Consider the following 19751-nt stretch of genomic DNA (forward strand, 5'->3'; position numbering starts at 1 on the left):
TTGCATGGGTGTACAGATAAAGTATAACAAGACCATAAAAAGTTAAATTATATTAAAATAAAGATTGTTTATTACAACTGAGTCAATAAAATCCCTAGCAAACCGTTGACTTGCAGGGCATTTACTCTAACAGTCAACAAATCAACAAATCTTTACTTTGGCATAGATCCATAGTGTTTGATCTGCTGCTCTCATTCATGTTTCTCGTCTTATGCTTACTTCAATCAAGTCCAAACTAACTTGAACTTGGTGGCTGAAAGTAGTTTAGTCATCATGTCTGCTGGATTATATGTTGTAAATATTTTATCCATTGTGATTCATACGTTAAAACATGTAATATTATATAACATACTTGTGAGAATTGTGATTCATATGTTAAAAACATGTAACATAATTGTGAAATTGTGATTCATATATTAAACATGTTGTGAAATTGTGATTCAGATGTTAAAACAACATGTAACATAGTTGGTTTTTATATTGTGATTCATATGTTAAAACATGTAGCATAATTGTGAAATTGTGATTCATATGTCAAAACATGTAATATAGTTATGAAATTGTGATTAATATGTTACATGAAATTTTGGCTCATACGTCAAAATATATAGGTGAAATTGTGACTCATATGTCATAACATGTAACATAATCATGTAACATTATAGAACATACTTATGAAATTATGTGATTCATATGTTAAAAACATGCAACATTGGTCAAAATTGTGTAATTATCTGTCAAAATTAAGTAATTATCGGTCATATTTGTCAAAGCAATGGATTTATGTGTTAGAAAAAAGATCGACCCAAAAACAACATTGGTCGACCCAAAATCAACATGGGTCGACCCAGACATAGATCAACAAGGACGAACCAGAAGCAACATGATCGATCCAAAAATTACCATGGTCGACCCAAAAGTGGTAGACCCAACTTTTGGGTCGACCAACAAAAGTTGGTAGATTGGTCGACCCAAAATCAACATGGGTCGACCCAGACATGGATCAACAAAGACGAACCAGAAGCAACATGATCGATCCAAAAATCACCATGGTGACCACTTTTGGGTCGACCAACAAAAGTTGGTAGATTGGTCGACCCAAAAGTTGGGTCTACAATTTTTGGATCTACGAACCAAGGTGCCCAAGCTATCAAGCGCTTGAGTCGACCGAAAAACATTAGGTCGACCCAAGCGCTTGGTTGGACCAAGAGGTCGACACAATTTCTTCTTCAACCGAGTCGCAAAAACAGAAGCAATAAATCGAAATAAACTTTAACATTAACATCAGTCATTTTTCCTGTTGAGTTTGCTTAGATTGAAAGAACATGCGTTGAGAATTGCCGGGAAGAAAAAGACGATTTACATTGGGAATCGTCGCCGGAAAGGAAATGGAAGGGAGTCGACTGAAGAGAAACTTAGTTTGGAGTCGACTGAACGAGATGAATGGATTTATCATTAAATAATTTAAGTTAATGATATATTTATATTTAAATAAAAAGATAATTATATAAATTGACATATGAATCATTTTTTTAAAAAAATAAGTAACACTCGAGTATCATTTCCCTATATTTCCCCCTTTTTAAGTAGCACAAAATGACAAAAATCAAACTCAAGAAGCATGATGTTATTGTCGCTAGCTGTGAATTTTGTTCCTTGAAGGAGGATTCCAACTTGGAGTGACTCCTCGTCCTTAAACAAAAATCACGGCATCGATCGGTCGTGTGGCTTCCATGTATTCTAGGGTTTATTTATTTCTCCATCATTTTTTGGAATTCTCTCACACATACTTCTCTTCCGTGGCCAGCTCTCGATGCTCGAGGTATTTGTGCTTACGGCTTCACTTGAATACAAATTTCATAAGCTCTTCTGTTACGATTTAACATAGCTTCCATTGAAACAAGGAATCTGACCGACTGGGTCGAATTCTTTTCGTCTTATTGTTTTTTTAGTCTACGACTCATTCAACTGGTGGATTGGTTCAATCGTCTAATTAGTAGAAATGGAAAAAAAAACTAATACCCAACGAATTCAAATCTTGTTATGGAATCATGCATTATTGTGGATACAATATAACCATTCTAGGTTTTGGACCTTCTAAGAGGTGACATATGAATGCGAATTTTCATCGAAGAGACCATATTGGTGCACAAGTTGGTTAAATAACTTTTATTAGGTCTTCGTTCATTTTGCTGCTACAATGGCTAAGAAGGATAGAATTCCGTCAAAGTATGCTTCTAGTTTTGCTTCCCTATATGAATCTGAAGGATCAAGAGGTTTAGATCATATTGAATATACGGAGGGTTCATCTGCACTAATGAGGAAATGAATTGATCTGAATTCTGCTTCAAGAAATGGTTTTGCTATACCCTTACAAATTCTCCCATTGTCCAAATTATCTTCGTTCGACAGCAAGAATCTAGCACTTTGCTTGACATCAGAACTCGAGCATATTCAGCTTCTCGAAAAGAAGGTCGGGTTGCTGGTTGCAGGAGACAGAGTTAACAAATGCTACCATGGTGTCATCATCTAGTGATATACTCAGCTGCAATAATGTTCAACATAAAGGGTTTCAAGCAGGTGATACTAAAAAATCCTCTGGGTTGGGTTTTGGGCATGATAAAAAAGTTAAAGGTACGAAAGGAAGGTTTGTACCAGCAAATCGAAGCATGCCTTTGAATCCCAATGCAAGATTGTTGAAAGAGTGTGAGAATTTGTTAAAGAAGTTGATGACGCAAGACTATGATTGGGTGTTTAACACTCCTGTTGACATGGTTAAATTAAACATTCCTGATCATTCTAATGTTATTAAAAGCCCTATGGATTTGGAAACCGTAAAGGGCGGGCTTAATTATGGTGAGTACACCAATCCATTGGAGTTTTTGGCTGATGTTAGACTTACTTTAACCAATGCGAAGACCTATAATCCACCCGGGAGTGATGTCCATTTCATGGCTGATACGATAAGCCATTTTTTTGAATTAAGATGGAAAGTTATTGAGAAAAATCTTGTGAATAATTCCCACTCGCTACTTGAGAAATCCGGGGTTCATGTCAAAAGTGAAATGTCCAAGTCAGTGGGTCCATCGAAAAAAGGAAGCTTAGCCCAACACAGCATGAGCTGAACCAACCACATATTAAGCGGAAGATGATTGATGAAGAGAAGCACAAATTGGGTAGAGAATTGGAAGATATGCTTGGTGATCTACCTGACAATGTTATTGAATTTTTTAGGGCACAAAGTTCAAACGGAGGCGATGAAGAGGATGAGATTGAGATTGAGATTGAGATCAATGTTCATAGGGATGAGACTTTGTTCACCTTACGAAAACTTTTAAATGATCATTTGCAAGAGAAACAACCGGATCTGAAGCCTGTGAGATGGAGGTGGTTAGGTTTTTTTTTCATTATAAATAAAATTCATTTAGTTTGGTGTGTGATTTATTGTATTGAAGTTTTCTTTGTTGTTTTTACTCTGTTTCAGCTGCCAAATGAACCAGGCCTTAGCAATTCATCGTTGCTAGTTGACAAAGGTAACAATAATCAAAATTTGAACTATTGGTTCTATGCGTTTGTCCTCCTAAAATTCTAATTGGAATATCTTTTTTAGAATATAATGAGGATTTTGATATCGGAGGAAATGGGCTCCTGTAATAAGCTATCCTCCAGTTCGGATTGGTGAAGTTGCAGCAGGAGGAGCCTACAGACGTAGTGACGCTGGTTGATATTTAGAAAGCAATGCTAACTTATATTCGTTTTAATGCCTCATCATATCGGGCTCTGTTTTGGTAAATTCATTTTGTGCAGCTGACTTCATTTTTCCGAACTTTTGTTTTGTTTTTCTGTGATTCCTCGAGTTTTGATACTTCAGCCCTTTAAACATATTTGTCCTTGTCTCCTCTGAAGTGCTTTTGCTACATTCATGGTCTATTTGTGTATTCCCTTATACTAACCATGTGACTTCTATTGTTGGGTGTTGCATACTCGATTCTTCGTATATCATAAATTGTGTTCACTAATCTTCTTTTTGTGGAAGGTATAAATAATTTCTTTTTTCTTTTTTGTAGTGGAGAAAAAATATGGGGGCTCTAATTGCAGGGGGTATTGGGACCTTGAATTAAATAACTATGGGTATCTTTTATCCATGTTTTTTTTAAAATTATTAACTACCTAATTCACGATGTTGTCTCTTCTTCATCAGCCTATTTTTCTCCAAAAATTGGTTTAAGAATCCTGGCAAAAGTCCAATTTTCTTAACGAATTTCCAAAAATGTCACATTTGAAGTTTGAACCAACCAAGACCTTAATGCCCCAAGCCTACTCTTCATCATCAACTGCTCCAAACACCATCATCGCATCAGCATCTGGGTTCTGATTCATCCTGGGGCTGTACCTTGGTCGCCCATATCGTCTTTAACTTTTTAGCACAGCACCTACCTCGTGTTCGCTTTTGCTCGACTCCAATCAGCATGTGTTGTGTCCTTCAATCAAAAACCCCTTTGGTTATGCTAGTTTACCTCACGCATGTGCCACGACTCGACTTCTGTCATCATCATTGGGATTTCGCAAATTGCCTCTCACCATGCCACCACATTTTCTGTTCTCAACCTTGCGCAATAGTGGTGTTTGTTGGTTTGCTCAAATGAAAAATCATAAGCATTGGACTGGTAAGAATGGTGATGACATTGGGAGGAGAAATAAGCCATGTAAAATTTGATGGCTACCCGTTGCCGTAGCACCATAGTGCCCGCTGTTGTACCTACTACGACGAGTAGGCAACACCATCTTATTCCAACAGCACCAGCCCCAAACTTGTTCCGATTGAAGCCACATCACACTACCATCACACATCTGCCGTTTCTCCATCAATTACAGTCCACTGTAACAACTACCGCAAACCACAAACTTCTCGTTCTGATTTCTACTCCTTCAAGCAACTCTGATCCAGCGATCACCTAACTTATCGCTCCCAACTCTCATGTTTTTCCGATTCACCAGCCAACCAGTTGATTTGTGTTCCACTAATTCATCTTAATTTCTTGTAGCTTCTTACTTCTTCGACTGTTCGGGACGTCTCGTGCTGCCATATTGTCACCACTTCACTCTCGGTAAATCACCTAGTTCAGCAATCTTCTCCTGCAGTCTCATATTGCTGGGGAGTAGGTAGAAGTGAACTTGTTTACCTTATTTGCAGCCGTCTCGAACATTGACCAGCACACGAATTCAACGACTCTTTCAGTTGCTCCCACTTTCTTGAGGCCGGGTAGTCACCAATCCGACGTCATTGCAAGGCCATTCCCAAACTCAGACAAATTATCAGGCGGCTGATGGCAGTAAAAACTTCGTGGAATGAGTTTAGCACAGCTGGATATCTTACTTTTCTTTTATGAATTTGCATATCACACTGTCCCAATTGCTTAACCCCTATCCCAGCATCTATGTGTATGCATTTGCTTTGCAACTTGATTGTCACCGGGTGACCATTCCTTTCCCCAAAAGCCATATATTTGCATCACTTGTGTCACTGTCCCTTTACCCGGCAGTCATGTTTGTGTTATGTGAATTGATTGTGATGGCTCCACACTACATGTTTATCTTGTTGATTTTGGATATCATTGCTGTGTTGGGATTTTGCTGGATGTTTGGGACGTGGTGATGTGTTGGTGAATGTTGTTGGGCGTGTGAGGAATGCTTATGTGTTTGTGTATGTTGTTGGATGTTTGGCAAGTGGTGATGAGATCTTCTTACTTCTTTCCTTAGAGCCGGCCAAATAGCCTAACTCCTTTTATCTTTTCATCCAAGGTCATGCGTTCGCTTAAACTCCACTTTCTTCCATGATCCATATACCATGAAACAAAATCATATTTGTTAAAAGTGGCCCCGATACCTGCTTTCCATAGTCACTATAACTTTTGAAAAACAAACTAAACGTTGTTATCCACAAAAGTGCCCCAAAGGTCTATTTATCAAAAAACATAATTTTAACTATAAAGAACTAATTTTCTTTTTGCTCTTTCTTTTCTCTAGTTTCTTTATAGCTAACTCCATTGATCTAACTCCCTGGTCCATAAGATCAGTATGTGTGCATATGCCAGCTTCTTTGGGTAGCCCGTAAGCCCACTTGTACCATTTTATCATTTTTAACTCTCCTTGAAGTTAATTTCCTCTAATACATCTTGCACTTTCTGCTGGACATCTTCCATTTGTGATAACGTTATCACTAACTCCTCTATTTGAAATTCATCGTTTTTATCTCTTCCTTTCATATTGATTAGCTCCTCATTTGATCAGATGAATCAAAACTCCCTGATATTTCTTGTAATATTTTGTTCCTCACGACTCCCCATCTCTGGACACTGCATGTATTTATGATTCGTTAGTTCACAAAAGAACGCATCTATGATATTTAGGCAACTCCTTAGCCCTTGGTAAGATGACTCCTTGGGGTACTCTCAACTCTCATTTGCTGAAAACATTTTTCCTGTATCTTTGGCTCATGTTCTTTCTCAAGTATTTTGACTTTCCTGGTCCGGAATATGATAACTCCTTTTACTTGTAGATGAATCATTGATCCTTTGGGAGATAACTCCCCATTGTACCTTTAACCTCTTTTGTTAACAACTGAATTCCTTGGATCCCCATGTTTACTTCTCTCTTGCCATCTTTTACTTTTTCTAAAATTTTCTGAACTTTAAACTTCCACACGGTGGCTGTTGTTGTCCGGCTTTCTCCCTTGGTGCAAAGTTAATCATCAACTTCTTCAATGATGGGTTGAACCATCGGTCTTTGTGGCACAATGATAGTAGGCTTGAGTGTTTTTTTCGAAAACTTGGCTTGTTCTTGGGTATCCATGTAGACCGATTTTGGACTCTTTGGGAAAAACCAATGCACCTGTAGCATAATCCACAGAAATACAAATTTTTCCCGAGATGAAATTTATCCTTATTACCCAATAAATTATTACTTTCTTCAATATCCTTATCCCATTGGTTAATCTTCCAAACTTTGTCTCATTTTTTTCTTTATCGCCAACTTCGTCTTCTCATTGTTGTTCTTTGTCTCATCATTATCTTTTTTGGGTTCTGGTAAGTGTCCTAGGAAATTTCTTACGTTGAGCCACTTGTCAATGTTCACTCAAATCACTTCTACGGGGAAGAACAACTCTAGTCTTTCTTAGTGCTCTTTGTTCCTCGTGAGTTTGCTTTGTAAGCCTCATGTGTCCTTGACTTACTTTTCCTAGGTGCGGTGTCGAGTATTCCAAACAATTTGGTCCAAAACGAGATAACTCTCCCATGTGCACATGACTCCCCTGATTCTGGTGAATTAACTCCTCGGGGCAGTGCCGACTCCCCTTGCTCTGCATGAATGAGCACTGATGTGATCTCGTTAAAATAGGTGAGTCGGGTACGGGGCTTCAACGGACCAAATCAATAATTTATAATGTTGTTTAGGAAAATAAGCAAAGTAGATGACTTCGATCGTGACCTGCACACAATGAAAGGAACTCGTGAATGGCGCCGGAGAGGGTGTCCGGCGTGGCCACTCCGATGCTTAAGTCAGCAGGTGAAGATGATAACCAGTGTAGCTTAAATAAAAGTAAAGGCTACTGGTGTAAATATGTGTGTTAACATGTGTTGGTGAATGAATCATTCTCCAGAACTAGAGAAGAAGAGGAAGCCAAAAGTCCCTCAAATGAATTACATACCTGCTATTTATAGGAAGGAAAATCAAGGATTACCTCGATTTGCGCGTACACCTACCACTCATAGCCTTTGATGTTGACTTCCTGTCAAGCCACCCTACCTCTGATAGCTTCTCTGACACGCCAAACCTTCTGTAGTTCTGACAGATAAGACTGCCTATACCGATACACTCGAGTATGGTGCGTTTCTCGAGGTAGCCCGAGTAGAAAGTTCCCGGGAGGTCTGAAGTTGTTCTCTCTTTCGCTCAGCCTCAGCCAGAGCCTCCTCCGCGGCATCCGCCGGGGACGTCTGCTCAGTCATACCCTCTGCCAAGGATTTATTCTTGCCTTCAAGAAACGAGACGTGTTCTTGAAGGGATTTCTCCCGGACAAGACTTTCTTGTAAATCATCCCGGGCTACATCCAGGGAGGCGTGAAGGGCAGCCTTTTCTTCTTCATGGAGCCCTTTCAGCCGGGCAATCTCTCCTTGGAGGCGATCGTGGATCTCTCTGGAAGCCCGGACTTGGGGAGCCTGCCGAGTAGCTATGGCAGCTACCTCCTCGAAGGCTGATATCAGAGAGGAAAGAAGGGCAAGGAAACTTACTGATAGAAGCCTGTTTGAGCCCTCGAGGAACCGAGGACCCGGGGTGGAGCTCCTCAGAAAAGCCTCCTCGGCAGGGATCAACATCTGCCTAATAAGGTTCACCCCGAGCGCCGTAGCCCCTGCTGTGAAGATGCTGGCCCGAGTAGGCTGCTCGGATAAGGAGGGCTCTTGGAGTGGCTCCAGAAGGGCCTGTTGGAGGGAAGGGGTGTTGGATTGGCTGGCCCGGGAAGAACCTTGGTCTCCTGCCTGATCATCTTCAACCAAAATCAACTCTGGGCTTGTAGTAGCCTTTACTTTTATTTAAGCTACACTGGTTATCATCTTCACCTGCTGACTTAAGTATCGGAGTGGCCACGCCGGACACCCCTCCGGCGCCCATTCACGAGTTCCTTTCATTGTGTGCAGGTCACGATCGAAGTCATCTACTTTGCTCATTTTCCTAAACAACATTATAAATTATTGATTTGGTCCGTTGAAGCCCCGTACCCGGCTCACCTATTTTAACGAGATCACATCATTGGCGCCGTCTGTGGGAACTTGAGCTCAAGACGTAGATATGGTTTCCATTCAAAAGTAAGTCCGACCAACTTGACACACAGATCTTATATGTGGATTTCATATGGGCTCAAAGCTCAGCAGCTATCCTTGATTGGCATTAAGATCATTTATTATGCACTCAGTAGCATACAGCTATATTAGTAACCTAATTTAGCTCAACCAAGAGAAGTTTCACTCTACCGGAAATGAATTCGGATTCAATATTTCCAGGTTAGTGATTTGATTTTTAATAAAAGTAGTATAGCAGGAGGAGCAAAAAGGTTGAAAGTCCGGGAGGTATGAGGCCCTGGCACATTATCTTAATTCCGGGAGACACGAGGCCCCGGCACATTATCTAAGCCCAGGGCACTACACCCTGGCTCGGGGCTCCGCACCTCGACCATTCCCAAGTCCCGGGACATGCTCCCCGGCCCAGGGCTCCGCACCCTGGTTATCTTTTAAGCCCAGGGCACTACACCCTGGCTCGGGGCTCCGCACCTCGACCATTCCCAAGTCCCGGCACATGCTCCCCGGCCCAGGGCTCCGCACCCTGGTTATCTTTTAAGCCCAGGGCACTACACCCTGGCTCGGGGCTCCGCACCTCGACCACTCCTAAGTCCCGGGACATGCTCCCCGGCCCAAGGCTCCGCACCTTGGTTATTCATAAGCCCAGGGCACTACACCCTGGCTCCGGGCTCCGCACCTCGACCATTCCCAAGTCCCGGGACATGCTCCCCGGCCCAAGGCTCCGCACCTTGGTTATTCATAAGCCCATGGCAAACTACACCCTGGCTCGGGGCTCCGCACCTCGACCACTCCCAAGTCCCGGGACATGCTCCCCGGCCCAAGGCTCTGCACCTTGGTTATGCATAAGCCCAGGGCACCACACCCTGGCTCGGGGCTCCGCACCTCGACCATTCCCAAGTCCCAGGACATGATCCCCGGCCCAGGGCTCCGCACCCTGGTTATCTTTTAAGCCCAGGGCACTACACCCTGGCTCGGGGCTCCGCACCTCGACCATTCCCATGTCCCGGCACATGCTCCCCGGCCCAGGGCTCCGCACCCTGGTTATCTTTTAAGCCCAGGGCACTACACCCTGGCTCCGGGCTCCGCACCTCGATCATTCCCAAGTCCCGGGACATGCTCCCCGGCCCAAGGCTCCGCACCTTGGTTATTCATAAGCCCAGGGCACTACACCCTGGCTCGGGGCTCCGCACCTTGACCATTCTCAAGTTCCGGGACATGCTCCCCGGCCCAAGGCTCCGCACCTTGGTTATTCATAAGCCCAGGGCACTACACCCTGGCTCGGGGCTCCGCACCTTGACCATTCTCAAGTCCCGGGACATGCTCCCCGGCCCAAGGCTCCGCACCTTGGTTATTCATAAGCCCAGGGCACTACACCCTGGCTCGGGGCTCCGCACCTCGACCATTCTCAAGTCCCGGGACATGCTCCCCGGCCCAAGGCTCCGCACCTTGGTTATTCATAAGCCCAGGGCACTACACCCTGGCTCGGGGCTCCGCACCTCGACCATTCTCAAGTCCCGGGACATGCTCCCCGGCCCAAGGCTCCGCACCTTGGTTATTCAAAAGCCCAGGGAACTACACCCTGGCTCGGGGCTCCGCACCTCGACCATTCTCAAGTCCCGGGACATGCTCCCCGGCCCAAGGCTCCGCACCTTGGTTATTCATAAGCCCAGGGCACTACACCCTGGCTCGGGGCTCCGCACCTCAACCATTCCCAAGTCCCGGGACATGCTCCCCGGCCCAAGGCTCTGCACCTTGGTTATGCATAAGCCCAGGGCACTACACCCTGGCTCGGGGCTCCGCACCTCGACCATTCCCAAGTCCCGGGACATGATCCCCGGCCCAAGGCTCCGTACCTTGGTTCTTAAAAAGCCCAGGGCACTACACCCTGGCTCGGGGCTCCGCACCTCGACCATTCCCAAGTCCCGGGACATGATCCCCGGCCCAAGGCTCCGTACCTTGGTTCTTAAAAAGCCCAGGGCACTACACCCTGGCTCGGGGCTCCGCACCTCGACCATTCCCAAGTCCCGGGACATGATCCCCGGCCCAAGGCTCCGTACCTTGGTTCTTAAAAAGCCCAGGGCACCACACCCTGGCTCGGGGCACCACACCTCGACCATTCCCAAGTCCCGGGACATGATCCCCGGCCCAAGGCTCCGTACCTTGGTTCTTAAAAAGCTCAGGGCACTACACCCTGGTTTGTGGAATCCAAGAAATACTCCTTCTGAGTTCAGGTTTAAATCTCTACATCTGGAGTATTAATTAAGCTACTTATTTAACGTATGGACCGGGACCCCGGGTATTCGATTGAAATTACCGTTTTCTCCTACTAAGAAATACTCATAAGTTATTGCATTACCCGGGTTGCGAAAAAATTGTCAAAAATCATATTGAAAAAAGCACAGCGACGGAAAGAAATCAACATTTCCTTACAAAGTTCAAAGGCAAGAAATACAAAGGAAAAAAATACAGAGTAAATTACAGGTCCTATTCTAAAGTCTGCTGCCCTGATGGTTCTCCGGATTCCCCGGGAGTCTTCTCAGCCTCTTTCTCGATAGCATCATCTTTGGGAAGGGAAGCAATGGCCTTATCAATATCAGGAAAGCCCTCCTTATCTGTCGGAATCAGGCCTATCTCCTCAAATTGCTCCTGGCATTTCTCAAAGCCAATCGAAAAGTATTTGTAAGCCCGATCCTCAACTGCTGCCTTGAATTCTGGGGAGGTGAGAAAGGAGGTCAGAAGTTGTTCCCTCTTTCGCTCAGCCTCAGCCAGAGCCTCCTCCGCGGCATCCGCCCGGGACGTCTGCTCAGTCATACCCTCTGCCAGGGATTTATTCTTGCCTTCAAGAAACGAGACGTGTTCTTGAAGGGATTTCTCCCGGACAAGACTTTCTTGTAAATCATCCCGGGCTACATCCAGGGAGGCGTGAAGGGCAGCCTTTTCTTCTTCATGGAGCCCTTTCAGCCGGGCAATCTCTCCTTGGAGGCGATTGTGGATCTCTCTGGAAGCCCGGACTTGGGGAGCCTGCCGAGTAGCTATGGCAGCTACCTCCTCGAAGGCTGATATCAGAGAGGAAAGAAGGGTAAGGAAACTTACTGATAGAAGCCTGTTTGAGCCCTCGAGGAACCGAGGACCCGGGGTGGAGCTCCTCAGAAAAGCCTCCTCGGCAGGGATCAACATCTGCCTAATAAGGTTCACCCCGAGCGCCGTAGCCCCTGCTGTGAAGATGCTGGCCCGAGTAGGCTGCTCGGATAAGGAGGGCTCTTGGAGTGGCTCCAGAAGGGCCTGTTGGAGGGAAGGAGTGTTGGATTGGCTGGCCCGGGAAGAACCTTGGTCTTCCTGCCTGATCGTCTTCAACCAGAATCAACTCTGGGCTTGTAGTAGCCTTTACTTTTATTTAAGCTACACTGGTTATCATCTTCACCTGCTGACTTAAGCATCGGAGTGGTCACGCCGGACACCCCTCCGGCGCCCATTCACGAGTTCCTTTCATTGTGTGCAGGTCACGATCGAAGTCATCTACTTTGCTCATTTTCCTAAACAACATTATAAATTATTGATTTGGTCCGTTCCCGACTCACCTATTTTAACGAGATCACATCAAGCACTAACATAGTTTCTTGGCCCAAATATGGCACTCACTTGGAAGAATGTTGACTCTCTTTGTTTTTATAAGACGATTTAACAGTAAAAATCTAGCCTTACACGCCACTCCCAAGGAATCCAATATTTTTTTATTTTTTTTTCCCGGCAAAACATTTTGGAAAGACCAACAAGTTTTAGTATTATGGTTAAATGCATTATACTTACATGTACGGCTCCATGTTTAAACTCTCCAGGCTGCTGGGGAGGATTAGTCACCATCATAATTCACTGGTTGTTCTGCATTTTCAGTGTCTTTTCTTTGGGCATTTAACTGATTCTCTTGACCAACAATTTCATGCCTCCTATCTGGCGTTTCTTCATGGTTAGGGAGCATTGTCTCTTGGCAGCGAAGATCACCTGCCTTGCTCCCAAACCCTTGGTCTTGACCCTTAGGTTGATTACTCCCCTGAGTTGCACTTATAGATCCGCTCATCATCTGCCTCACCACTGCTTGCACGTAGGCTAAGATACCGTGAATCATAAGCTTGAACGCTTCTTCAATTTTTCTTACATTATTTTTTCCTGCATTTTTTTGAGGTTCGTGAGCTTCCTTGAATGGAACATGGCCATGTGGTTGGTCTTTAAATTGTTCAGTTGATGGAATTTCTGCTCCCCTAATTGATCCATTCTTTTTTACGGCACATTTTCCTGTCTCGTCGGACATATCAATTTTTGTTTGCTTGTGAAATGATAAAAACCAAATTTCTATGAATTCAGACGAAACACATACTAGATTTGACTGTTTGTTATGATCTCCTAAAATAATATGCGCTAAAAACAAAGAAACTAAACTTGAAATTGATTAAATAAATCCCCAACATAATCTTGTATTCACAAGTAAGAATCCACGAACTACCACAAATTACAATAAAGTTGATGAAGGAAACTAGAATGAAGATGCTGAAAAACTGGAAATCTTAATGAAAGTCTAAGAAAAACATAAATATGAAGATTGAAATTTGCAGAGTTTTTGCAGATTTGTGTTTGAGTGTTGTTTTCTTCATATATATCCCTTTCTTTTGTTCTGTCTAATTTCTTTGCGGTTACTCTCCTTACTTCCCACTATCCTCTAATCGTGCACAACGGGTGCCTTCCATTTTCTCTCAAGTGACAATTTACTCACATTGCTTGGGCCAAAATAAATTTAGCCCATTCGATCATTATCAGAAGTTTGAAGTGATCAAACTTTCTTTCCTTACAATACGTAAGTGCCCATATTTTTGGGATTTATTTGAATTTATCTGTTTCTCTATTATTCTGCACTTGTTAGTTTATCTTTTCCAGGCTTCTGAGATTTGTCGATTGTGCAGGACCTGAATCTAGGACATCATCTGGTGAGGGATATGAATTCTCCAAAGATTCTTCCGGTCTAAAACAAACACAGGTATTTGCTGACGATAGCCTATTGTTCTTTTTGTATGTCGATTCTTGTTTTCATCTAATCGTCAAAATCTTATCTATATTGCAAATTTGCACTGGAATTTTTTTACCTTTATACATTTCAGGATGATGTCGCTGTGACAGTAGAGTCGAAAAAAAGTCTGGTGTTGACAGGCCAGTTGATGGACTTTGTAAGTGGTCCTTATGTTACCATTATGTCTAATGTCTTTGTTAGGTCTTATTTTTTATCTTCCATTTCCATGCCGGAGATTTTGAAGCTGTAAATTACTAGAACTATAATTAATATTTTTAACAAATAATGCTCTGAATTTGTTTAGGGGTATCAGTAGTTTATTTTTTGTGCAGCACCATCTTCGGGATTTTGGGATGATCCGTCTTGATATTTGCTATTTTTTAGGACAGAGGTCATTGTACGTTATGCTTGCTCCGGATCAGAACAATTATAAGTTGATATATTGTTTATCAAGTGTTGAATAGTTTCAGTGGCATGAGCCATTCATGGGTATTGATATATGTGCAATTGGTTTTCTGCAGCATCTGTCAGTGAGTTGAACCAGCAAGAACAAACTTCTCTGCTAAAGCCGCATGGAATGGGCATTTCAGGTGTGACCGCACAAGCTGAGAGACAGGTCTCACCCGACAAGCTGTATAGGGCTGCTCTCCTGAAGAATCGATTTGCATACACAATCTTAAAAGCTCAAGAAAAAGCCCTTGGTCGGGTATCGTGCAGTGGATTTCTTCTAGTGTCTTTGATGTTTAACAATCTTTGAATCCTTAGGGTTACTTCATAAGCACAATTTTTGAGTCCGTTCCTAGCAGGATGATAAGGGGATCCCGAGAAACTTTTGACGGGAGAGAGAAGAGCTTGAGATGCACAAAAAAAGAGGTTTCTCTAACCTGTTTCTTGATTACTATTTTGGTAGATGAAATCTGAAGAAAATGAACTTACAAATTTACTATCAAATGACCAGAGAAGGCTAGGCCGCAAGCAGAAGCCAGAGCTGCGGAAGATGCTCGAACGCGAGCAGAAGCAGAAGCTGCAGCTGAATTGAAAAGGCAGAGAGAGCTAGCCCGAGAAGCAGTACTCAAGGTCAGCCCTGAGTTTTTGCCATCTAAAAGATTTTTATCTTTGCAGGTTTAACGGGATTTATTTTCCGATCTAGATGGAGAAGAGGGTTGAAATGAATGGGAGCTATCAATTTGTTGAAGATCAGACCCATGATGGGTTTGGTGATTTCAATTTTGGAGACTGAAATCCTTTGGAACAACTTGGATTGTACATGAAAATTAATGAGGAGGAAAATGGCGAACCGAACAGTATTCCAAATGTGATGGAAGATGTAGAGGAAGGAGAAATTGATTAGTCTCTTCCCCCCATCTTCTTCTGCCGCCCTGCTGTTATAGAAGTAAGAGTATATGGAGAACCTGATGCTCGAACTAAGAAAAAGAAGCGGTGCATGCAAATGAAGTAGTCTTTTTCAAAATCTTTGGGAAAAAAGAATTATGCACGGAAACAAGGAGAGGTGGCGGGGGATTTAAGTCATTCGTGTGTGCATGTTAACTTAGGAAACAGTTTTGAGGAAAGGAAGGTATGGTGTTTAAAGAAGGTTTTAGAGGGCGAAATGACGTGTATTTTTGATATTTTGGATTGGATATTTGTTGTTGCTATTATAAAAAATAAAAAATAAAAAATAAAAAAAAAGAGTTTGAAACCACCTTTTGTGAGATGAAGGAAATCCAATCCAACGGCTGAAGTAAAAAGTCAAGGATGTATTATTTTTATCGATAAAACAGCTTATTTCTACATAGAAAACGCCGCCCGTCCCTTCCTCCCATCTTTTTGTTTCTCTTCTCGTGTTGTTGTTGAGACGATGATGGAGGATATAAGTAATCCCCTTCCCTTGTTTCTGATCATGTATCTCATCGTATACCTCACTGCTTTCTTTATCCTTTTCCGGGCTTGGGCACCAGACCTGAGGCCCGAAGCTTCCAGCTGCTCCATATCCCTAGCTCACGGCACCCCGGCCGTGTTCTTAGCCTCTTACGCCATTCTCTCCGATCCCACCATCCACTTTCACTCCCCAAACACGCCGCTACAGAATCTGGTTCTCGAATACAGTGTTGCCTATTTCTTGATGGATCTCCTCCATCTGTTCCTCTTTTCCCCCACCGACATTCTCTACATCGGCCACCATTTGTGCACTCTCTTCGTCTTCTTGACATGTCGCTACGTTGCTTATCATGGGGCCTTTGCGATTCTCGTGCTTCTTATTCTGGCCGAGGTTACCAGCTTCTGCCAGAACCTCTGGACTTTAGCAGGTGCTCGACGGTCGGATCTCAAATTTGCTGCCACACTCTATGATTTCTTGTCCCCTCCCTTTTACGTTTTGTACACTGTCGTCCGGGGTTTTTTGGCGCCTTATTTTGTGAATCAAATGCTTGTTAGCGGGGCTGGTGACGGTGCCATACCCCAATGGGTGTGGATATCGTGGATTTTTGTTGTGGTCGTGGCTATTTCAGTTAGTATACTGTGGATTTCGAATCTTTGGGTCAGTTTATATAGGGAAAGGAGGAAAGAATCGGTGAAGAAAGTGATGTAGAATTTTTTGGATTCTTTTACTTCATTGTGTGTGTAATATTTTACACAACAATAATGTTCTTGCAATGTGGATTGAGATCAAGTTTTTGGTGTGTTAACTTTGTTATCTCCATGCGGTGGAACGACTTTGCTACCCATGTTTGTATGTTTTCTTCTAAAACTGGTTGGAAACTTAGAACAACCCTTTTTTGTAAACTAACAATAAGCACTGTTATTGCCTGAAACTGAAAGTCTCTGCTTCCTAAATTCTTCATTACTACTTTGAATTGCTATTGGTGTTGGGGAAGGAGAAGGTCAACCCAAAACTCCCCCGTTAATTTGTTATTGGCGTTGATCGTTTAAGATTGTGTGAGGCTCGAGATCGATTCGATTTTTTTTTGTCGAGGTCGATTTGTCTTTTTAATACGATTTTGTAATTATATTTTTAGTATATTTTTTTATTAAGTAATAAATTATAGCACGAAGATATATGAAAAAAAATTATTTTATATATATATATATATATTATTTAATTTAATAATATATTTTAATAATTAAATAAAGATTCTTTAATTTTAAAAATATTAATAATAATTTAAATTTTGTAAATAATTTGAAATTGAATTTATGTAAGGTAAAATAAGAATAATGAATAGACAGTGAGACTTATAAATAATGAGCGTTAATGTTAAAATGAATGTGATAGATTAGATGTGTTCATATAATGTGTATGTGGCACGTGGATCTTACGATTTTTGCTGAAGTGGTGGGTGTTATAACGGCAACGAATGCGGATGTCCTAATAACATGATAAGTATATAATAATATAATAATATGAAGTTTAATATCAATATATTTTATGATTTTTTAACTAAAAATTGAAAAAAAAGAGTTTAATAAATTATTTTGGAGAATTTATATCAATAATTATGAATGTTAATATATTAATAATATCGTAAAATATGAAGTTTTTAGAATAATTGGGAGAGTTTAGTTATAATAAGAAACTTAAAGAGTTTATTAGCACTTTTAAAAAATATATATAACACATTTATAAATTCAATAAACAAAAATTAATAGGCAAAAACTTGTGTGAGACGATATCACATGTCGTATTTTGTGAGACGGATATCTTATTTGTGTCATCCATGAAAAAATATTACTTTTTATGTTAAGAGTATTACTTTTTATTTTGAATATCGGTAGGGTTAACCCGTCTCACAGATTAAAATTCGTGGGACCGTCTCACAAAAGACATACTCAAATTAATAATATCATAAAACATGTATGAAATACTAATAATGTTTAAGATTTAGACATTAAGATCTGAACGTAAACATGACCATGGTTTTCAAGAACAATAAAACCAAAATCAGAACTAAATTATATTCTTGATTTCAATTCCAACATCAGCTATCATAATATATAAAATTTAAGGCATAACAGTTAAAACAATTAGTTTCATTGTATCACATATTGAATAACTATTTTATTTGATATTTAAAAACGGATCATAGTAGCAATTTTAAAAAAATTATATATCAGATAAATTTAATACATAAAATTTGTTAGTATGTGATATTTTGATTTATAATTTTTAATTTCTATATATATATATATTTTAATATATAAATGAAATTTTAAGAAAATAAAAAAAGTTCATAGTCAAGTATGTGACACAAATACAAAAAATAGTATTTTTTATGAAAGTTTTTTATTTAGTTATATTTCAAAATTTTGTGTTGAAAATTGTGGGGACTCGGACGCTAATTCAATTCTTAATCATCATTAGGATCAATTTATTAATTCAAGTAATTTGGGTCATAAAAAAAATTTCTTTAATTGCGGAACGTAATGGAATCTAACTAATATACAGATTCGTATAAATAAAGTACAAGTCTTGTACAATCTATATTCAATAAAAACTAAGGTTTAACAACTAATTATCCAGTGTTCAAACCCTATCTTTAATCCAAGTCCGTAGTCTCCACTCTAATCATGATCTCTCTCTCTTCTTGTCTTGACCCTGATCTTGTCCCACCTGTTGTCATGTACACATACAAACAAGACAACAGCTGGATAACTCCGGTGAGAATTATATTCCCAGTATAAATCATGTATACGTGCCTTTCATATAAACAATATAAAAGCATGAAATAAACATTCATAACATGTATCAAAATCGGAACATGAATCAAATATTCATCACATGTATTATAATCCTAAACATGAATCAATATCAAGAATAAATCATATTCTAAATATATATCATCATCATGAACATAATTCCATATCAAGCAATGAATCACTCTCCGTGATTCTCAGACTCAGACTCAGACTCGACTCTGTCCTAATCTAGGGATCCCGATCGGAATAAGAACATACACCCACCTACACTCCCGATCGGGGTGGTGGTATGTTCTTATTCACGGACTTTGGCTCTTTCCATATCGAACACCAGTAATAGAAGAAACTCCAATTCTATCCACTCCGATATAGCCAAACGTCCGGTGTCTTGACCTAACCGTCACAGACTTTGGCATTTTCACCAATATCCTATCCTGTGACAATGTGCAATGTACCAGTGACGATTCCATCACTATCCGGCACTACTGTCACAAGATTACTCAATTACAATTAAGCGTATCCGCTTATGAATCAATACATAAATCAATAACTCAAAGGTATCAATCTCATACAATTGCAAATATCAATGCAATAAAGTAAAGTATGTGATTTTGGGAAACTCAAGTCAATCGGACTCGAGTTGTGCAATCCCCACATCAACATAAATTTATACCTTTGTCTTCGCGGTCTGACGAAGTCGAAGTCTCGAAGTCAAATCTGTCCATATCAATCTGAAATACAATATCGCATAGGCACAATCTCAATATGCAACTCAATTCAAAATCTATTCTGATCAATACTCAAATCAAACATAATCTGATCAATATCGAATCAAGATACAATCTAATCTATATCGACGATATCACGATATAATCGAAATCACTACTGAATCTGATCAATATCAATTTACTGATGTTTCGACGGTATAACAATACAGTCTCGATATCCCCGTCAATCTCAACATCACAGATATAATACCACCATTCATTATCAGTATCAGTACAACTTATAATCTGAATAACAATACAACTCTGATATTGAATCTCAATCACATCAACTCTGAAAATCATAACAATTACATAAACAGTCTATTCTTCAATCTGACTTCAAATATACGATGTCCACTGTATCAGAAACACCATATATGATTCCTA

The 19751-nt window shown here is 40.9% G+C and overlaps 1 protein-coding gene across 11 annotated transcripts; it reads left to right on the forward strand.

Annotated features, from left to right (window-relative positions):
• Nucleotides 1–1641: 1641 nt before the first annotated feature.
• On the forward strand, nt 1642–16747 carry LOC142521754 (TLC domain-containing protein At5g14285). 11 transcript variants are annotated; one of them, XM_075624935.1, is made up of 9 exons: nt 1642–3387; nt 3485–3533; nt 3611–3788; nt 13802–13875; nt 13997–14062; nt 14238–14302; nt 14427–14778; nt 14864–14982; nt 15056–15342. In XM_075624935.1, exons 3-7 carry the CDS (start codon nt 3761–3763, stop codon nt 14437–14439), a joined length of 246 nt encoding a protein of 81 aa, XP_075481050.1. In that variant the 5' UTR covers nt 1642–3387; nt 3485–3533; nt 3611–3760; the 3' UTR covers nt 14440–14778; nt 14864–14982; nt 15056–15342. The 11 variants fall into 11 exon arrangements, with proteins under 11 accessions (XP_075481050.1, XP_075481051.1, XP_075481048.1 ...); XM_075624936.1 differs by having other exon boundaries at nt 14238–14296; XM_075624933.1 differs by lacking the exon at nt 14238–14302 and having other exon boundaries at nt 1688–3387; nt 15056–16747.
• The last annotated feature ends 3004 nt before the right edge of the window (nt 16748–19751 follow it).

This window comes from Primulina tabacum, chromosome 13 (genome assembly GCF_025594145.1).
Source record: "Primulina tabacum isolate GXHZ01 chromosome 13, ASM2559414v2, whole genome shotgun sequence".
In the NCBI taxonomy this organism is placed as follows: domain Eukaryota; kingdom Viridiplantae; phylum Streptophyta; class Magnoliopsida; order Lamiales; family Gesneriaceae; genus Primulina; species Primulina tabacum.

Bases quoted from the DNA above. Each gene is read 5' to 3' on its own strand.
- LOC142521754 (XM_075624933.1), top strand. From the start codon at position 15,764: ATGATGGAGGATATAAGTAATCCCCTTCCCTTGTTTCTGATCATGTAT.